The 19,849-nt window shown below is 40.6% G+C and overlaps 2 protein-coding genes across 2 annotated transcripts in view; one reads left to right on the top strand and one right to left on the bottom strand.

Annotated features, from left to right (window-relative positions):
* Positions 1–1,951, bottom strand: part of POLR1A (RNA polymerase I subunit A) — an 82,036-nt gene extending 80,085 nt beyond the window's left edge. Inside the window, exons 1-2 of the mRNA XM_049856755.1 lie at positions 1,634–1,951; positions 585–789 (exon numbers count right to left, since the gene is read on the bottom strand). Coding sequence (XP_049712712.1) covers positions 585–789; positions 1,634–1,710 — 282 coding nt within the window. The 5' untranslated portion in view covers positions 1,711–1,951. The remainder of the gene's footprint in view (positions 1–584; positions 790–1,633) is intronic.
* A 140-nt stretch (positions 1,952–2,091) lies between these two features.
* Positions 2,092–19,849, top strand: part of PTCD3 (pentatricopeptide repeat domain 3) — a 36,187-nt gene continuing 18,429 nt past the window's right edge. Inside the window, exons 1-7 of the mRNA XM_049856762.1 lie at positions 2,092–2,230; positions 5,451–5,503; positions 5,611–5,647; positions 9,375–9,420; positions 11,222–11,290; positions 11,766–11,870; positions 13,045–13,168. Of these exons, the coding sequence (XP_049712719.1) occupies positions 2,130–2,230; positions 5,451–5,503; positions 5,611–5,647; positions 9,375–9,420; positions 11,222–11,290; positions 11,766–11,870; positions 13,045–13,168 (535 nt within the window). The 5' untranslated portion in view covers positions 2,092–2,129. The remainder of the gene's footprint in view (positions 2,231–5,450; positions 5,504–5,610; positions 5,648–9,374; positions 9,421–11,221; positions 11,291–11,765; positions 11,871–13,044; positions 13,169–19,849) is intronic.

The following is a 19,849-nucleotide window of genomic DNA, read 5'->3' as shown; positions in this document are numbered from 1 at the left end:
CAATTTTCTTTCCTTAATATGACTGACAGACAAATATCATATTCATCCACAATGTTATCCATATAATGTTTAAAAAAACCTCAACGCTAATTGATATAAAAAGCTGAAAATGTGCAAGTAGCACTCTAGACGGCAGCTCCATTCCTATCTCACTTTCTGGTTTTCTGGGATTTTGCTTTCCACATCATGAAGGAAACCTGGAGGGCTAAAAGGTAGGCCTAGGGAACACCAAAGGTCCCTCCATTGCCAGGGAAGCATCGCCTACATTTGTGAAGGGATCAAAACCCGGAAACAGAAGGTATAGGGAATGAATCTGAACAATCTTTCCACTCAAGTGACTAGACTCAGTGCCTCTTCTTAACTGGAATCAACTGAAATTCATTTTGTTGGGGCTGTACGCCAAGTTGAGTTTACTGGATTTGGCTCCTCAAGGTTTTAAATCCCATACAAAACTACCCTTTAACTCAAAAATGTTTGGAGATTAACCTCGTCAAACACCTCTCGTGGGAAGAGAGGTGGCACTCACAAATCCTACCAGCATCCCTGAGACCCACACACGTAGGGCAGCCCAGGGCAGGACGTACATCGAAAAGCAGGGGGTTGTACACCGTCAGCGGGAGCTCGATGTGGCCCAGATGACCAGAGCAGTTGTTGAAGTCCTGCACACAGGTGGAGCACACCTCTTTGGAATCTGCAGGGCCCAAAGCTAAATCATACAAGCCATTCACAGATGGGTTCCCCAGGCTGTCCAAGTATCGAGGGTTCGTAATGGATTTAACACTTAATTTCCTATAAAGAGTAAAAAGGGGGAAAAAGAAAAAAACTTAAGCTTATCAGCTTCTCTGAAGATTCCTTTTTGCTGCTTACAAAACGAAGTCAAGTAATTATTTAGTACCTGTTTCCTCAGGCACACTGACAACTCCAGGGGGCAGAAGCTGTCTCTGCCGTGAGCAACACAGTACTCCAACACTTAACGAAGAGCCTGCACATAGTAACTACTTAATAAATATCTGATAAATGAGTGACAGTGACAAATCTAAAAACAAAAAAAAAATTTAGAGCAAAATTTCCATTGAATACGTAAGGTGAAAAGTACTCTTTCCTTGACGTATTTTTTTTTTTAATAAATGAGAACCTTAAGCCAATACGGGTACTGGTAGAAAATTTAGAGAAGAGAATGTCGTGAAGACCGACAAGTGCTACCGTGACCAAAGTGAACGAACACCAAAGAGTGCTCTACATTTGATAACTAAAAGGAGAATACAGCGGATCTTGAAGGATAAGGATTTAGTAGACTATAATTAAGGGTTTAATCAGCCATATAGAAAACAACGTAGCAGCTCCACAACCGCTTAATTAACGAGATAGAAAGATGATAAAGCTGCAACCCAGGACCCCCTCAACTCTCACCATCCCCCCCTCACCCTTGCCGCCGCAACCAGTTCCCCGAGCCCCATCAGCTTCTAAGAAGTGCACGCCTGCCCGGGAGCGTTCCCGGAACTACAGATCCCAACAGGCCACGCGCCAGTCAACCACGGACTCAGAGGACAGGCTGGGCACAAGACCTTCTGGGAAGTGTAGTTTCGAACGGCGACCTCAAACAGACTGTTCGTGCTGCCCACCAACTTCTTACTTGAGCTCTTCGGCCGAATACATCCCGAAAGAAATGCCCTGAAGTCGCCGCCAGGGCATGTTCTTGGAGCCCAACATCCTGCAGGTCAGCTACGAGTTCCGACACCCAAAAAGAGACGTTCCGAATCACCACCGATAACCTAACTCAGCCGTCAACCCGCAACCATGTGATTCCAAACTACGCTTGCGCGGGAGACACGCTAGCGGGAACGAGATTTACATGGACGAGGCCACTTCCACTGTAGGGGAAAAAGAGAATAATTTCACTACTCTCACTCTCTTATTTTGAAAACAATCGAATGGGAAATTTCTACAAGGTAAATGAAGCCTATTAAGCCGTTAGTTTCTGTATGAAAGTCTTTTAAGCTATGAACCCGTAACCTTCCACTGCATGATTACTGTCGCTTCGTTCCGTCTCAGCCTACCTGTTTCCTTCCATCCGAGGACCGGAAACTCGAGGGCGTGAGTTCCCAAAATGCTCAGCGAAGACGTCAGAGATGGCGGCGGTAGCGGCTTTTCGCCGGTTTAGTGGCCGCTGGAGGCCTTGCCTGGCGAGTGTTCGCGGGGCAGCTTGCTGTGGACGGGCCTTCAGTTGCAGGTAAGAGAAACCTGGGGTGGTCCACGAAGAAGGCCCCAGGGTCAGCTCAGTTGTCCATTTTTCCGATTTCCCCGAGAGTACTATGGGCATTGCTACGGTGTAGTGAAATGCGCATGTGCCTTGGCGCCGCGTGCTGCAGAGCCTGCGTCCTTGAAATAGAATTCGAGAGGCATTTCTTCATTTGGAAAACATTGGTTATCTGCAGTACACTAGAGTTAGAATTGTTAACAAAAGAAGGACCCTCCTTCTGTGGCGCTTCCATTCTAGTGAGTGTAGTTATTAGCATCCCCACCCTACATTTGCAAAAAATTATCTGACCTTCGTCATTTTTACCCGGTCGGGAGAACTCTTTTAAGTTTTTCCAACTTAAACGGCAGTTTATGAGCGCCACTGTTTCTCCGGATGTTGTGGGCATATTTGGCCAAACAAATTAACAATTTACCGTAAAAGCAGGATCTGAGCACGTCCGTTCCTATATTGGATTCTTGTGCTAATTGTAGCTTGGAACATATATAGTTTATCTTGACGTAAACAGCGGTTTTGCGAAACTACGAGGAGCAGTAACTTGTAGTAAAAAGTTGAGAAAAATCTAATTTGGAATTCAGTGTTTGCTTCTTTAGCTGGATAGCAGTGGACAAATTTCCTCATCTGTAGAGTGGAATTAGGTAGCCCTGGTGGCGCAGTGGCTAAAGCGCTCGGCTGCTAACGGCGGCTGAAATCACTAGCCTACGGGGCAGTTCTATTTTGTCCTTACAGGGCCACTGTGAGTTGGAATCGACCCGATGGATGGCCGTGAGTTTGGCTTAGAGTGGGACTAATAAAAAAAAAAAAAAAAAGAAAGAAAAACCGTTGCTTCGTGGGTGCAGACTCATAGTGACTCTGTATGATTGAATAGAACTGGCCCGTGGAGTTTCCAAGGCTGTAAATACTTATGGAAGCAGACTGCCACATCTTTGTCCCACAGAGCAGCTGGTGGGATTGAAGCTATGACCTTTAGGTTAGCAGCCAAGTGTTTAATCACTGTGCCACCAAAAAACTGTGGATTAAGTTAACGTGTATTACTTGTTAAAAAGGGATTTGCAATGAAGAAGTTGTTGGTCTTGCAAAATTCTGTCATGTGAACTCCTCTATTATTTCTTTCACCAAGGCCATATTTTCCAGTTAGCCATCCTTATCTTTTATTTCTGACTTTTGCATTCCAATCGCTAGTAGTTACCAATGCATCCTGATTGCACGTTCAATTTCAGACTGCAGAAGTTAGTAAAAATCTTCAGTTTCTTCATTTTTGGCCTTAGTGGTTGGTGTGTAAATTTGAATAGTAGTCTTACTAATTGGTCTTCTTTGTAAGCCTATGGGTGTTATCCTGTCACTGACAACCTTGTACTTCAGAATGGGTATTGAAATTTTTTTTGACGTGAATGTGACGCCATTCGTCTTCAGTTTGTTGTTCCCGCTACAGTAGACCGTGTGATTGGTTACTGCATGGTTTGAAGTCAGGAAAAGGTGTGCGTTGCGCGGTTGTATCCTTTCGCCATACTTATTCAGTCTGTATAACCAGAAACCAAAACCAAACCCGTTCCTATCAAGTTGATTCTGATTCATAGCGATTCTTTAGGACAGAGTAGAACTGCCCCCCATAGGATTTCCAAGTAGGACCTGGTGGATTCAAACTGCCAACCTTTTGGTTAGCAGCCATATCTCTTAACCACTATGCTGTCAGGGTTTTCTCAGTTTGTATGCTGAACAAATCATTCAAGAAGCTGGCCTATAGGAAGAGGAATGATGCATCAGAATTGGAGGCAGACTCATTAACAGCCTACGATATGCAAATGACACAACCTTGCTTGCTGAAAGTGAAGAGGACTTGAAGCACTTATGACTACAGCCTTCAGTATGGATTACACCTCAACATAAAACAAAAGTTCTCACAAATGGACCATAAGCAACAGCATAATAAATGGAGAAAAGATTGAAGTTGTCCAGGATTTCATTTTACTTGGATCCACAATCAAGGCGCATGGAAGCAGTAGTCAAGAAATCAAAGGACACATTGCATAGGGCAAATCTGCTGCAAAAGACCTTAAAGTGTTAAAAAGCAAAGATGTCACCTTGAAGACTAAGGTATGCCTGATCCAAGCCAAGGTGTTTTCAAATTGCCTCGTGTGCATATGAAAGCTGGGCAATGATTAAGGAAGACGGAAGATTTGATGTCTTTGAATTATGGTGTTGGCGAAGAATATTGCATATACCGTGGACTGTCAGAAGACAACATATCTGCCTTGGAAGAAGTACTGCTAAAATATTCCTTAGAAGGGAGGTTGGTGAGACTTTGTCTCACACAGTTTGGATATATTATCAGAAGGGAGCAGCCCCTGAAGAAGGACATCATGCTTGGTAAGGTAGAGGGTCAGCAAAAAAAAAAGCAAGACCCTTAATGAGACAGATTGCAACAATGGGCTCAAGCATAACAACGATTGTGAGGATGGAGCAGGACCAGCTGTGTTTGTTCTGTTGTAGTAGAGTCTTGAGTTGACCAGTATAACACCTTTCCTCCAGGGCTTCTTGAAACTAGTATAAACAAACAAAAAAACCAAACCCATTGCCATCTAGCCCATTCTGACTCATAGCAACCGTATAGGACAGAGTAGAACTGTCCCATAGAGTTGCCAGGGAGTGCCTGGTGGATTCAAACTGCTGGCCTTTTTGTTGGTAGCTCTTAACCAATATGCTACCAGGGTTTCCGATAGCCACCCACATGGATTAAGTTAATTTATGTATGTAAAACACTTTCTCTCAATACTCAAGAGAAAATATTCCACTTGGTACTGCAATGCTTTAATATTGCTGGTTCAGTCCTAGTCCTCTTTTGCCCTCATTTTTGTTGTTCTCCTCTTCTGGTTAGTGTCTAGTGTTGACATTTTTCTAGCCACTTCCTTTGCCTGACAGCACCTATTCTTCCCCAGCATTCACCCAAAACAGTGGTCTGTGTCCTAATGTCATGAGAAATAAATGGCATAATTGGAAAGAGTTGATCCCTTTCTGAAATGCCCTCAGCAGAGAGAGGTATTTAGCTTTCATTGACATAAATTACCCAGATGGTTCAATCCATGGTATGGAAATCTTTGGACTTAAAATGCACATAGGTGGAGGTGAACTGGGAACTTCATTAATGGACATTAACTTTAGTACTTTTGGGTTTTTTTTTTTTTTTTTTTTGCAGATTTTATTCTGGAAGTGCAACCCTCCCAAAAGTTGAAGGAGCCAATGTCACCAGTACGTAAAAATCTATTGAAATAATTCCATTTTTAGATGAACGTATTGTATTTGTAATAATAGTCTTGGGAAACTTTGGTTTACTTTGTTTCATTTTTCACATTAAGGTGTTGAAGAAGTGGTCATTCCAAGAAAGAAAATTTGGTAAGTATTCAAATCACTGTTAATTCAACAAATGGTTGAGTGCTTATTATGAGCAAAACGTGATTTTAAGTGTTGGGGATATGGGAGCAAATAAGCCAGACAAGGCCCCTCCCCTAAGGCACTTTAAATTCTAGTAGGAGGGGTCGGTCACTAAACAAATGAATAGAGATGTAGAGGAGTGCCTTGAGGGGAATGTGGTGTGGGTGGACTTGAAGGGTTAGGTAAGGAGCCAGCCACATGAAGAGTAGGGGGAGAGCATTCTAGAAGAGGAAACAGCTGAGATAGGGAAAGCTTGGAGCTTTAAAGAACAAAAGGAGGAAGGTGGAGAGTGAAAGGCAATGAAATTAAATTAGAAGTTAAAAGATCTGTGTGGATTAATATTTACACAACAAGGGTTAATCATGAATACCACCGTTAAAATAATTTCATTTCTCACAAAAGTTGTCTCTCACATGATTGGGAGACCAGATGAGTTTATTATACTTACAGTCTTTAATGAGGTCAAATAGTGCAGACTTTTAGCTTGTTTTATTCAATGGATGTATTCTTGAACAAATCGCCCGGTCTCATTTAGTCAACAGTTGTTGCGGATGTGAGAATTAAAACTTCTCCACAAAAGTGATTGTAGTAATATGTTGTTGAATGCATTAAGGCCCCCGTAAAGAGCAAGGTCATCCTGAGTGTGACCTGAAGAAGCGTTTGTTAAGAAACACAGTTTATTAAATTATAAAATTAATGAGTAATTATTGCTGAAAGGGGGATGGGACAGTAAATCTAACATGCAAAAAGGAAACAAAATTGCCAGCAATCCCACTGCTCAGAGGCAAGTCACTTGATCTTTATGTTGCACAGTAAAATGGGGGAGGTGATAGTACCACCTCAAAAGGCTAAATGCGTGTTTTGCACCAGTGACTGTCACATAGAACTCAGTAGATGGTAGCTGTTATCATTTAAAGCTTTGCTATAAGTTTTGTACTTTTGATATTTAAGAAAGTATAATTTATTTAATACAAACTGCATATAAGTTTTGTTTAGTGGAATTATACATACTGTTGCACTCTGGTTTTGATTTTTAGTGGTTATATACTGTTGCAATATATGGATATATTCAGATTCATGCCCATCTTTCCTGGCTTGAGAATCAACGAGAGTAGGAATATACACTTCTGTGAATGTGGCATTTACCCGCATGGCATTTGTATCCAAAGTACTTTATCAACCTTTTGGGAACATGAAAGAAAAAACATTTGGAAATGTGTGATCTCAGGTGGCTTGTGATCTGGTTGGGTCACGTGGTTATGTAACCTTGTATTCCCGTCACGTACATACGTAACAGGCTCATATGTGACTAGTGAGAACCCAGGAAGTGATATAGTCAAGAACTGGATTATGTGGTACAAAGCAAGAAGAGACATTCAGGAAGGAGAAAGGGTTGTATTCACTTGTGAAGGCGAATTTTGTTGAAAATTTGGCAATGCGTTAAACAAGTAGGATTATTTTACTGGCATCAGAATCACCTGAGATTTTGTTAAAAATGCCTATTCCTTCAGGTAATTCTTGTGAACCCTGAAGTATGAGACCCACAAGTACAGAGAACAGTGAGGCAGGGCAGGGCACAATCAGGATGCAGCGGCTGGTAGGAGGAGGGCGAGCAGGCCTGTGAAGACAGTGCTGTTAGAATAGGGGAAACAAGGTAGTTGAGACACAGCATGGTTCAGCAAACTAAGGCCTGTTTTGTACTGCCCAGGAGCTAAAGTAGTTTTTACTTTTTTATGTAGTTAAAAATCAGAAGAAGAAGATTTTGGACACATGAACATGGTATGAAATTCCTGTTCAGGGTCATTTAAAATTGTACTGGAACACAGCCTCACTCATTCATTTATGTCTGATGCTGCTCTTGTGCTCCAGTGGCAGGGCCTACAAGCTTAAAATATTTACTGTCTGTCCAGTGACTGAAAAAGTGTGTCAGCCCCCATATACAGCCACTGATTTCCAGCCTCAGGAATCTGTATCTTCAGACTGGGAGGAGCCAAAGGCCTATAGAGTCCTGTGGCCTTATATTGGAAATGAAGCATATTTTAAGGCTGTGATTTCCCAGGTCACACGGGTGCCACAGAAGCCTTCATCTAATAAGTGCAGAGAGTCATTATGAGTTTTCGTGTATCAGTGTGCTGTGGTGTAGGCAGTGTTCTGATCTGGTTAATCTGAATTGTGTAGTAATTTAGGGAGGGCAGGGAGCCTGTAATCATTGCATAAATAAATTGAGGTCATAAAAGAAATTCAGATTAAAATTGGTCAGATTGGCAAGTAGAGATGTGGAAAAGTGGGTGCTTGAATGCATTTGTTGGTGGGGCAGTAAATTTGGAACAACTCTTTGGAGGAAGATTTGACAGAATCACAACTTCAAATGTGCATACCTCACTGGTAAGCTACTCTAGGGAAACGTGCATACCTGAGAAAACACGGATGAAAGTTTTCTTTATAAGCTGGGAGTAATAACAAGTAGAAACAACCAAAATCCGCGTAATAAAGGAATGGGTAAATAAGCAATGATTATCATACTGCATAAGGAATTGTGATGGCACAATGGTTAAGTGCTCAGTTACTAACCATAAGGTTGCTGGTTTGAACCCATCCAGCAGCTCTGCAGGAGAAAAACTTGATCTGCTTCCATAAAGATTATAGCCAAGAAAACCACATACGGAAGCTCTACTCTGTCACATGGGGTCACCATAAGTTGAACATTGACTCGGCGGCACCTAACAACATCATCATCATTTAAATGAGTTATACAACATTTAAATGAGTTAATTAGATCTGTGTTGGCAGCTGAATCCACCAACTGCTCCTTGAAAACTATCCTGTGGGGTTGCTATGAGTTGGAATCAACTTGATGGCAGTGTGTTTGTCTTGGGAGTAGCAACATGGATAGTACAGTTACACTTAGGTAAGCAGATATAGGATGGTACATTTTGTGTGGAGATGAGTGTGGACAAAAGTACTTTCAAAAACTGTGGAAGTATACACACCAGACTCATGGAGGGGTGGGGCTGACAGGGTGACCCCAGATGCTTTAGCTTAGCCTGTAATGTTCTAATTTATCTTTTAAGGATGATGTGATTACATTTAAGAAAAGAGAGTTGGAGTAACCTGAATGCCATAGTTTTTTTTCTGGCGTGTAGTTGTTTGTACGGTAGGTTATAAAATGTGCCGACTAAACTAGATATAATTAGGGAATGCTGAGAGATGAGAGACTGTGTCTTTACCACTCATGGCTGAAATTATATAAGTATAACTTCAAAGAAATTAATGGGAAACCCATCGGATATTTTTGATATAATAAAAAATTTCATTTGTATTTTTTTGTCTTTTTCAGGTGACATAGTCTTACGACTGTTATGTGAAACTTTGTTTAGAAAAATACTTTTTGTTTATTAAGTTTACTATAATCATTTCCCTTCTGGAAATAAAACGATAAATCTACCATACGAGTGAAAATACGTTTGAAACCAGGGGTGCCAGGCAAAGTATATTAGGAACATGTTAACCACCTTTACGTAAAAGAACTAGACAGTTCTTTCATTTTCTGACCTGTTACTACTGTAGTGGTCTTGAGAGATAAGCGCTACCTCTGACTGAGATTTGCATTTTTTAATCGGCCAGTCCGTTCTGAGAGTCACTTCGTAAGTATGAAAAGTTCTGGTTAACGTATGATTCTCATTCTTAGGGATAAAGTGGCAGTTCTTCAGGCACTTGCATCCACAGTAAACAGGGTAAGTAGCTGGAGTGATACCTGGCACATGTTAGGTGCTCAGTAAATAGTACTGAATGTATGAGTGAGGAAGGCACCGAACTAAGGCAGTGGCAGTTAGAGTAGGGGATGGAGTAGGTAGGGGAAATATTCAGGACATAAAGCAGCTGTTCCACTGAATGGCCCTACGTGATCTGTCCCCCGTCACCTCTCGCCGCATTTGCTATGTCCTGTGTGCTGTGTTAGAATCTACTTGACAGGTTTAGTCAGGTAGGCGCCTTCTGCATAGCGCATAACAAAATTTCAAGCTCCCAGAAGGAAAGCAGGTGTCCAGCATAAACCATGTTGTATAGTTCAGGCACCATGAGCCACTTTTAAATCAGTTCCTGGCCTGGCGGGGAACCCTCCTGAAGTAATTGAATGAGAGTGATGGGAGAGGGTCCTGGGGCTGAGCTTCACAGTGGTCGGTGGCACTCACTGAGATGGGTGGAGAAGATAAGGGGGAAGGGTAGGTTCGTCAGGGAAGTTCGGTCTGGGACAGATTTAGTTTGAGATGTCTGCACTGCAGGGCCAGACTGGAGAAGTTTCTCTGAGACCATGGAGAATGTGGAAATCATTGAGGGAGGAAAATCAAGAGACGAATAGGAAGAATAAGTCTAGTAAGTTAAAAGAAGCCCAGCCAGTCCCCAAAACCAGAGCTTTTATTGAGAGACCAGCACAGGTGTCCGAGGGCAACGGAGAAGAGAGAGCCAGGTGTGCCGCAGTTGTCCTGTCATCAGAGAGTAGCCTAGAGCTGCCAGGTCTTGTAGAGTGCAGTGCTGTTGTCGCTGGGTGCTGTCAAATTGGGGTCATAGCAACCCCATGTGATAGAGCACAACTGCCCCCATGGTTTTCTTGCTGTAACCTTTATGGAAGCAGATTGCCAGGTCTTTCTCCCATGGAGCCACTGGGTGAGCTCAAGCCACCATCCTTGTGGTAGGCCGCTCAGTGCTTAACCAAGGATGAAATAAGCCTCAAATAAGGAGTGTGGAGGGATGGGGCTTTGAAAGTGGCAGCAGGAAGTTAGGTTAAAAAAAAAAAAAAAAATCTCCAGACCCCAGATATGAGCTACCTTCCCTCAGGAAAGTCCAGGTCAATAAGACAAGCTGGCAAAGGTCCAGCCAGAACAGATTAAGGGTTTTCTGTGGAATAGAGTTCCAGAAGGCCCAGAAAAGAGGGTTCAGAGAGGACAGGAATAGAGGAAGTAATTTTAGAGTTTCAAGTGGGACCTTTGGTGGTGCTGAAGAGTTGATTTTGCTCGGAGTTCTACCTAGAAAATTTTCAGAAGTACACCGTCTTGGGCAACAGGACACAGAGAAGCCGTTGCTGTTCCTGTCTCCTAAGAGGACCCAGTAGTATCCTTGCCCATTTGGAGGGGGGATTCTGGGTGAAGTTGAGCATGGTATGGCTAGTGATCATGCTTTGAAGGAAAGCCTAGTCCAGGAAATTTGTGTCAGGACTAGGTAATTCAGAGGATCCTTACCAAAAACTTAAAAGTGCATTAGTTCCCAGTGATAGCAAGACTCAGCTGTTAACAAGCAGTCAGTCGTGGTTGTGCCTTTGTTGACTTTAAGTTATGCATAATTATAGCCAAGTCTTGTGGAACTGAAAGTACAGTATTTGTGTATGTGTCCTCTGTGTGTGTATACGCGTGCATACATGCATAGTTCTACGTGCACAGTACATATATAATTAGAACTTTTTGTAGAATATTTGAATGTCACCAAAACTCACAAGGTCCTTTTAATAAAATCTAGCTGAAAAGACTTGTATTTTTTCCACAGGACCCCACAGCTGCCCCTTATGCATTTCAGGATGATCCTTACCTCGTGCCAGCATCCTTTCCAGAATCTGTGAGTGTTTTCATGTAACTTTTCTAGTTCTGTGTTTAATTTTGCTGGTTTGGGTACAAGAATGCACATATAATTTAACTTAATTATAGAATTCTAAAGAAGTTTAGAGATGCTTATAAAATTGGTAAATTTTCTGAATCCTTCACTGCTTTTATCAAAAAATTTTAAAAAGATTGGCTGTGGAGAGTGTTGTTTTGGTTTTGAGCACTTGAGTCTTTCACTCTGGAGTGGCCTCAGTTTCTATGCATTATAAGCCGCAAGCTGTATAAGATGTGATCTCACGTTGTTATATCACACTCAGTAGAAACATATCACACTCAGTAGAAGAGGTGGACATATAACATAATGCCATTTAACTTCTAATTGGTATTCTTTTTTGCACAGGTGAGTAATTGTTGCTCAGGGTGGAAGTTTGATCTTGAGAGCAAATTATATGTAAATACGAATTTATAGCTAAATCTTCTTTCTTATATAGCGTTCGTTTTTATTGGCAAAGAAATCTGGAGAGAATGCAGCAAAGTTTATTATTAATTCATATCCCGAATATTTTCAGAAGGATATAGCTGAACCTCATATACCGGTAAGCGGAGCTAATTGCAATTTTCAGATAATACTGTATAAATGTAAATAAATCAGGCTTTCATGGCTAATACTTGAGTAACTGTTGCAATGTCTGCAATACTGGAGTCAGAAGGCTTTTAATGTGTGGTGTTATCATTTCATAATACTAACCTCTTATGACTCCTTTTTGTATGTAAATATCTTGATATTTTTCCACCACTTGCCTTCTGTGACAGCAGTCTATTGGATCGTTACCTTTATTAAGTGTCCTTTTTCAGTTTCCTTCACTAACTACTCCACGCCTTAAGCATTGTGCCTTTTTCTAGGGTTTCCTGCTCAGTCTCTTTTCTCTTTTTCCTGTCTATACTTCTCTTGCTTCAGCAACCTTACAGCCCATTTGGCATCCACGTGTATCCAGCCTAGATCCCTCTACTTTGAGTTCCAAAATGCACTTCCAACTATCTCTTTGTTCTCTAGTCCTTTAGAGTTTATGCAGTGCCTCCTGTGTGTTAGCCGTTGTGCCTAGTGCAGCAGTGAGCAGAACAGATGTACCCAGGCCCTCCTGCAGTTACCGGTGGAAACGGGTACCGCAGGCTCATTGTGCCCAAACTGTTCACCTCCATTCCAACCTCCCTGCTTTCCACAACTCACTCACCCAAACACACCCCTCCTGCTTCTCATACAGTGACTCCTAGTGACAAGTGAGGAAGCCAGTGAGGTTGTGTAGGTCAAAATACTGAAGCCCTCCCTCCAAAAAAATTTTTTTTTTTTTTTAGTGGTGGAATGATCATTTATGAGCTAATCCTTTCCTCTTTATGTTTTTGATTAACAGTTGGGTGCTTAGCTCCAGGCTTACTTTTGCTGTAAAGCCTCCTGTGGTTTCATTGTCTCCACAATGGGCCCTTGAGCTAAGCACAGAGCTAAGTCCAGCATCCAGAAGGTTAGAAGGTAGCTAAACAATCTTGTTTTGGAGACTGGAGGGATTCTTTTTGTTTGTTATAGTTACACACGTTCCCTACGAAAAGGCATTCGTGATGAAATGATAAATAGTATCTGATGCATGAAACATAGTTTAGAACAGCATCCATTTATTTTGATGTGTAGGTAAAAAAAAAAAAAAAAATTTATCCTACTCAGTTATCCTTTTATTGTTACCCGTTTTTAGTAACTTTTTAGCTGTTCTGTTTTTCTAGTGTTTAATGCCTGAGTGCTTCGAACCTCAGATTGAAGGTATAAGCGAAGCCGCCCTGAAGGAACGAATTAAGCTCAGAAAAGTCAAAGCTTCAGTGGATATGTTTGATCAACTCTTGCAAGCAGGTAACAAAGTTTAATTAAAGTCACTGTTAAGAAAATGGTCTTTGAAGATGGGTCACAGTAATCTGATCCAGATAGTTTTGAATAAAAGTTACAAGTACCGCTCTACCTACTCTGTTAGATGGCTGTGGTGTTCATATAGTTAATAGCTTAGTGAATACTTCAGGTTCTGCTTTAGTTTCATTTTAAAATTACAGACGAGGTAGAGTTATAACTTTGTTAGTTTACTAGGTTCTTGTGCCGTACTACAGGGTGAGAAATTACACAGCTGTTCTTGCTCAGCTTCGAGTCTGTAACGTCAGCGCGGTACTTATCGAATTTAAAGTGTCCTGTACCCTTTTAAGTATATTTGGAGGGCAGGGCCGGAACTGTAAGTTCACCAGTCACACAAAACAGGCAAAGGTATTTAAAAAGGAAAGAGCACTAAACCTTCAGATCAGAGGCTTGTATACTGGTGCTAGCTCTGACACTAACTAGCTCCGTGGCTTGAAAAAGCCATTTAATTCATCAGAGCTTCTAGTTATAAAATCCTGTGTCTTGAAATTGGATCTGAATGAGCCTCCAGGGGGATAGGTCTAGCTAGCGTGGCTGATAAGCTACCATGAGTGCCTGTGGTAACATGGAAGCGTCCAGTGTTATTTCAGGCAGACTAGTTTATGGAATCCAGTATGCTGATTGAGAATAAAAATACCGAAGATGGAAACTGGGCCGAATCACTCAATACTGACTTGGACAGAAAAAGAAATATTTGCAGAAAGCTGTGTTTGATTTGAGAATTTCAGTGTGCAGCCTGTTGCGGCATTAGATGTACAAATGAGTTGAAGACAGCAGATTATAATTTAAGTCTGCGTTAAAATTCTTAGTTCCAAGGCCTGTCTTTTTCTAGTTTTACCTACTCTGTGGTGTGGGCACGTGCATTCATTCAGTAAACATTTTTTGAAGACTGTGTCAGGCCCACAGTTTACAGTGACAGAAGATGCTGGCACCCCAGCAAAGGGACCTTAGTTTCATTTATCAGGCCCCTAGTAAGTGGCAAATGCTCTGCTATGTAGTGATTATAATTCTTACAACTTAGCAGTTAAGTGTTTTATAGTTATTTTATAAAGGAAATTAATTATTAAATAAGTTTTCCAGGGTTATGCAACTCTGAAATGGTAAGGTTGGGTTCGTACCCAATCGGATTATAATCCATAGGCTGTGTCCTCCCCACTGTGCCATGCACTCTCTCCTGGGCTTTTTTTTTTTTTTTGTAAATACTGAGTTTCTGGTGAAAATTTACCCAATGAGTTAGGTTCCCTTTTGAGTTTCCACACAAATTGTTTGGTAACATTAGTTAAATATATCACAATGTGTCAGCATTTTCTCTAATTGTGTTCTGTTGGTTCCTTTCCAGTACTGTAGTTTCCATGCCCCTTTATTTCTTATCTTTGCTTTTGAGTGTTGACTTTTGGTCTCATACTGATGGTTTTTAAGTAGGATCTTACGGGTAATATCTTTTATTCTGTGCGCCACTCTGCTGTTTCCCTAAAAGGTGATCTGAAGGGAATAGGCTCCATTCCAGGTTTAAAGAGTGTCTCAGGACACTCTTTCACTGAACACAGTGTTCTCTCCTGTTCAGTTTGTCTGGCTTTTTATTTATCTGTTTTATATAAGAATTTGAGTTTTGCTCTGTATTTTTCTCCCATTTTATCTGGAACCAACTATTGTGACCCAAGTCAGAGCATTCAGTGGTGGTAGCTGGGCCTCATCTAGTTCTTCTGGTCTCAGGGTAGGTGAGGTTGTAGCTCATGCAGACTTGTTTCTTCTCTTAGCTTTTAGTCACCTTCATACTGTTTTGCTCTTGGCTAGTAGAAGACCATAGTGACGTCTTAGATGGCCGCTCACAAGCTTTTAAGACCCCAGCGGCTACTCACTTCACTAAGATGCAGATTGTGATTTTGTGAACTATGTTCTGCCAATTGATTGAGCTGTCCTTTGAGACTATGATCCTAAACCTTAAGTCTTTGAAGGTGTTTGGTTATGTCTGAGGAGTATCCATATTTGTGTCTTCAGTGAATATGTATATGTGCCTGCACGCACATATTTGTATTTACACGTGCCTTTAGATATTTCTCTCTGAGCTCACATATGCACACGCCTGTAGGTACCTGTCTTACTGATTTGCCTACGCCCATCCATATGTGCCCAGACCCTCGTTTTTACTTGGGTTGTGCTGAGCTCACTACATCCATATTCAGTGCCACTTTCCCCATCACCAAAAATAACAAGTCTACAGTCTAAAGTGTACTTCCCCCACCCCCCACCCCCCGCTCCCTGGTAACCACCAGTAAACATTGGTCTATATATATTTATTTATTTTTCTTAATAAAAAAGGGATCATGCAATATTTATCCTTTTGGAGCCCTGGTGGGGCAGTGGTTAAGCATTTGGCTGCTAAGCAAGAAAGTTGGCAGTTGGAATCCACCAGCCTCTCCTTGGAAGCCCCCCTGTGGAGTAGTTAGTTCAACTCTGTCTATAGGGTCGCTACGGGATGTAGTCGACTCAGCTGCGCCGGACTTTTTGGAATGGCTAGTGATCGGGAACGTCTTTTCACATGTTTGTTGGCTGCTTGGGTGATCTCTTGGGTGAAGATTTTTTTCGTGTCCTTTGTTTATTTTGTGATTGGGTGGTTTGTCTTTTTGTTGTTGAGTTGTTGCAGTTTTCTGTATTTGACCCTTAATGGATAAATTCTTTCTGAAGAATTTTTTCCAGTCTGTAGGTTGTTTACTCTTTTAATAAAAGTCTTTTAATGAGCAAAGTTTTTTTTAAGGAGGTCACATCTATCTGTTTTGTCATCTTCTGTTCATGCATTTGTTGTAATGTTTGTTATCCTGTTTTTACAAAAGATTAGGCCCCATAGTTTTGTCCCAGAAATTTTATGGTTTTATGTTTAACATTTAAGCCTTTAATCCATTTTGAGTTAGTTTTTATATATGGTGTGAGGTATGAGTCCTGTTTCATTTTTCTGCAGGTGGATGTCCAGTTTTGCCAGCACCATTTATTAAAGAGACTGGTTTTGCCCCACTGAATGGACTTTGACCCCTTGTCGAAAATCTTCTGTCCATAAATGCTGGGTTTAATTTGAGTTCTCTTGATCTGGGGGCTATTGTAAATGGTACTGTTTTCTTGATATCTTTTTCGGAGTGGTCTTTGTTAATGTAGAGGAGCCCACCTGATTTTTGTGTGTTGATCTTGTGCCCTGCAACGTTGCTAAATTCTTCTATTTTTTCCATCAGTTTTCTTGGGAAATCTTTAGGGTCTTGTACGTATAGGATCATGTCAGCTGCAAATAGAGATGGTTTACTTCTTCCTTTCCAATTTCTATGCCTTTTATTTCTCTTTGTTGTCTTATTGCGCTGGCTATGACTTCCAGTACAATGTTGACTAACAGCGATGATAACGGGCACTCTTGTCATGTTCTCATTCTCAAAGGGAAGGTTTTCAGCCTTTCTCCATTGACTGTAATGTTGACTGTTGGTTTTGCATATAAGCCTTTAATTATGTTGAGAAATTTCTATTCCTATTTTGTTGATAGTTTTATGAGGAAAGGGTGTTGAATCTTATTGAATGTCTTTTCTGCACCAATTGGTAGGATCATATGGTTCTTTTCCTTTGTTTTGTTTATGTGGTGGATTGCATTGTTTGACTTTAATGTTGAACCAGCTTTGTAAACCTTGTACGAATTCCACTTGATCATAGTGTATGATTTTTTTTTTTTTTTTTTGATATGTTGCCAAAGTCTGTTGGGTAGAACTTTGTTGAAAATTTTTGCATCTATGTTCATAAGGGATATTGGTCTGTACTTTTTTTTTCCTGATGTCTTTCCCTGGTTTGGGTATCAGGGTTGTGCTGTCTCAATAGAGTTCGATAGTATTCCTTCTTCTTCTGTGTTTTTAAAGAGATTGAGTAGAATCGATGTCACCTCTTCTCTGAATGTTTAGTAGCATTCTCCAGTGTAGCCATCTGGTCCTGGGCTTTTTTTTATTGGCAGTTTTTGATGACATCTTCACTTTTTTCTTTTGTAATAGGCATGTTTACATTTTCTGCCTCTGTTTTTGTTAGTTTGGGGTAAGTACTGTGTCTCTAGCAATTTGTACATTTCATCTATGTTGACAAATACGTTGGAGTACAGTTTTTCATTACTATGATCAGTTATGATCTTCTTTATCTCTGTTGGATTGGTTATAATGGCACCAGCTTCATTTCCTAACTTGGTGATCTGCCCCTTCTGGTTTTTTCTTTTGTGAGTTTAGGCAGTGGTTTGTCAGTTTTATTGATCCTTTCAAAGAACTGACTTCTGGTTTTGTTGGTGCTGTTGTTTTTCTATTTTGTTTATTTCTTACCTGATCTTTATTATTTCCTTTTTTCTGGTAGCTTTTGCTTTCTTTTGCTCTTCCTTTTCTATTTGTCGAAGTTGTCAGTTTAAGTTAATGATTTTGTATCTTTTTTTTTTTTAATGTAGGCATTTATTGCTGTAAATTTTCCTCTGAGTATTGCTTTTGCTGTGTCCCAAAGGTTTTAATATGTTGTGTGTTCATTTTCCTTTGAGTCTAGGAATTTTTTTAAATTTCACCTTTGATTTCTTCTTTGATTCAGTGTTTTTTTAGTAGTTTTTGTTTAGTTTCCATGTATATATATATTTTTTTTTCCTTATTTTTCCTGTTGTTGATCTCTAACTTCATACCCTTACGGTCAGAGAAGATGCTTTGTATATTTTCAGTCTTTTTAAGTTTGTCGAGACTTGTTTTGTGTCCTAGCATATGATCTATTCTGGAAAATGATCCATGTGCGCTGGAAAAGAATGCATTAGAATGTATGTTGTTCTGATGCTGGGTGGAGTGTTCTATACTGTATTTTTATTTCAAAAAATGTGTGCCTTTTACATTTGTTTGCTAAAAAAATTGACATAGTGGCCTTAGGAAAGTACCTCAGGGACGGGGGAGGATGCAGTTGGCAAATGAATGTAAAATGTGTACTTTTTTTGCGTAAAAACAGTGTGTATCCGTTAAGTCCAATTGGCTTATGATCTTATTTAAGTTCTCAGTGTCCACTAAGGATCTTTTTGAATGTTTTTAGATGTTTTGTCTATAATTGAAAGTGGTGTGTTGAAGTCCCGCAGTGTTATTGTGAAGTTGCCTGTTTCTCTCTTCATATTAGTTAGTATTTGTTTCATATGTGTTGGCACATTGCTGTTAGGTGCATATGCATTTATGATTGGTATGTCTTCTTGCTGGATTGATCCTTTTATTATTATGTGGTGTCTTTCTTTATCTCTAGTAATGGGCGTTGATTTAAAGTCTATTTTATCTTGTTACCAGCATGCCCCTCCTTGTTCTTTTTTGGTTACTGGTTGCACGAAGTATTTTTCCCCATCATTTTATTTGCAATTTGTGTCCTTGTGTCTAAGGCATGTTTCTTGTAGACAGCAGAAGGATGGATCTTTTTTTTTTTTTTTTTTTAATCTATTCTGCCACTCTCTGCCTTTTGCATGGAACGTTTAGACCATTTACATTTTAGGTTATTGCTGAAAACCAAGTGTCTACCTCACTCGTTTTTTTGTTTGCTTTGTTTTTTAGTTTTTTTTTTTTTTCTGGTTTTTCTGTCTTTGTCTTTGACTGCTTTCTTGTGAGGAGCCTTTTTGCTGTCTTTTTTTCTGAATGTTTCTTGTTGGTGATTTCTTAGTGGTTACCACATATACTCTTTAGAAGCGAGGATGTGAGACTATCTCGTGTACTTTGGACATGTTATCAGGAGGGACCAGTCCCTGGAGAAGGACATCATGTTTGGCAAAGTACAGGGTCAGCAAAAAAGAGGACGACCCTCAGTGAGATGGACTAGCACAATGGCTACAATGATGGGCTCAAGCAGAACAACTGCTGTGAGGATGGCACAGGACAGGGTAGTGGTGAGTAGGAACTGACGGCACAGCACCTGCTATCCACCACCACCACGTGTTACTTTATACAACATCAAAGTGCGACAACGGTTAACGTGCGAACAACAGTTCACATGATGAATCTGTTCCCGATAAGCTTCTCCCTTCCCCACTTCTGTTGGTGTGTCTCCTTGGACGTCAGTATGCAACCTATATTCAGTAAGTTTACTTTGTACTTATTTCTTACAAATGTGATGTTGTATTGCTTGCAGAATTTAATTATTGAGTCTATTCCCTGAAAATAATCATATACTTGGTTCTTAGGATTGCCTGTTTTGTTGTACTTTTTGCAGATCTCTCACTCTCCTTTGTATGTTTATTTTGTCCCCAGGTAGAGACATGAGTGTCTATCTAATGCTCTTGCCTTTTCACTTGGATTCCTCGCTTGAGCAATACTTGCAGAGCTGATCTGGTGCTGGCAAATTTCCAGAGCTTCTGTTTGTGTGGGAGTGTCTCGATTTCCCCCTCATTTTTGAATGACAGCTTCTCTGGGTAAAGAATTCTAGGTCGGCAGTTGTTGTCATTCAGTATTTTATAAGTGTCACTGTTGTCTTCTGGCCTCTAGAGTTTCTGGGGAGAAATTTGCGTTATGTTGCATTTTTTTCCTGCTCCTTTCAGAATTCTCTCCTTGTCTTTGGTTCTTAAGAATTTTATTAAGATACGGCATGGAGTTGATCTTTTTGTGTCTCTTTTAATTGTGGTTTGTGTAG

This window comes from Elephas maximus, chromosome 17, assembly GCF_024166365.1.
Source record: "Elephas maximus indicus isolate mEleMax1 chromosome 17, mEleMax1 primary haplotype, whole genome shotgun sequence".
Classification (NCBI taxonomy): domain Eukaryota; kingdom Metazoa; phylum Chordata; class Mammalia; order Proboscidea; family Elephantidae; genus Elephas; species Elephas maximus.
The sequence above is the reverse complement of the archived record's forward strand: the minus strand, read 5'-3'. Positions and strand labels throughout refer to the sequence as shown.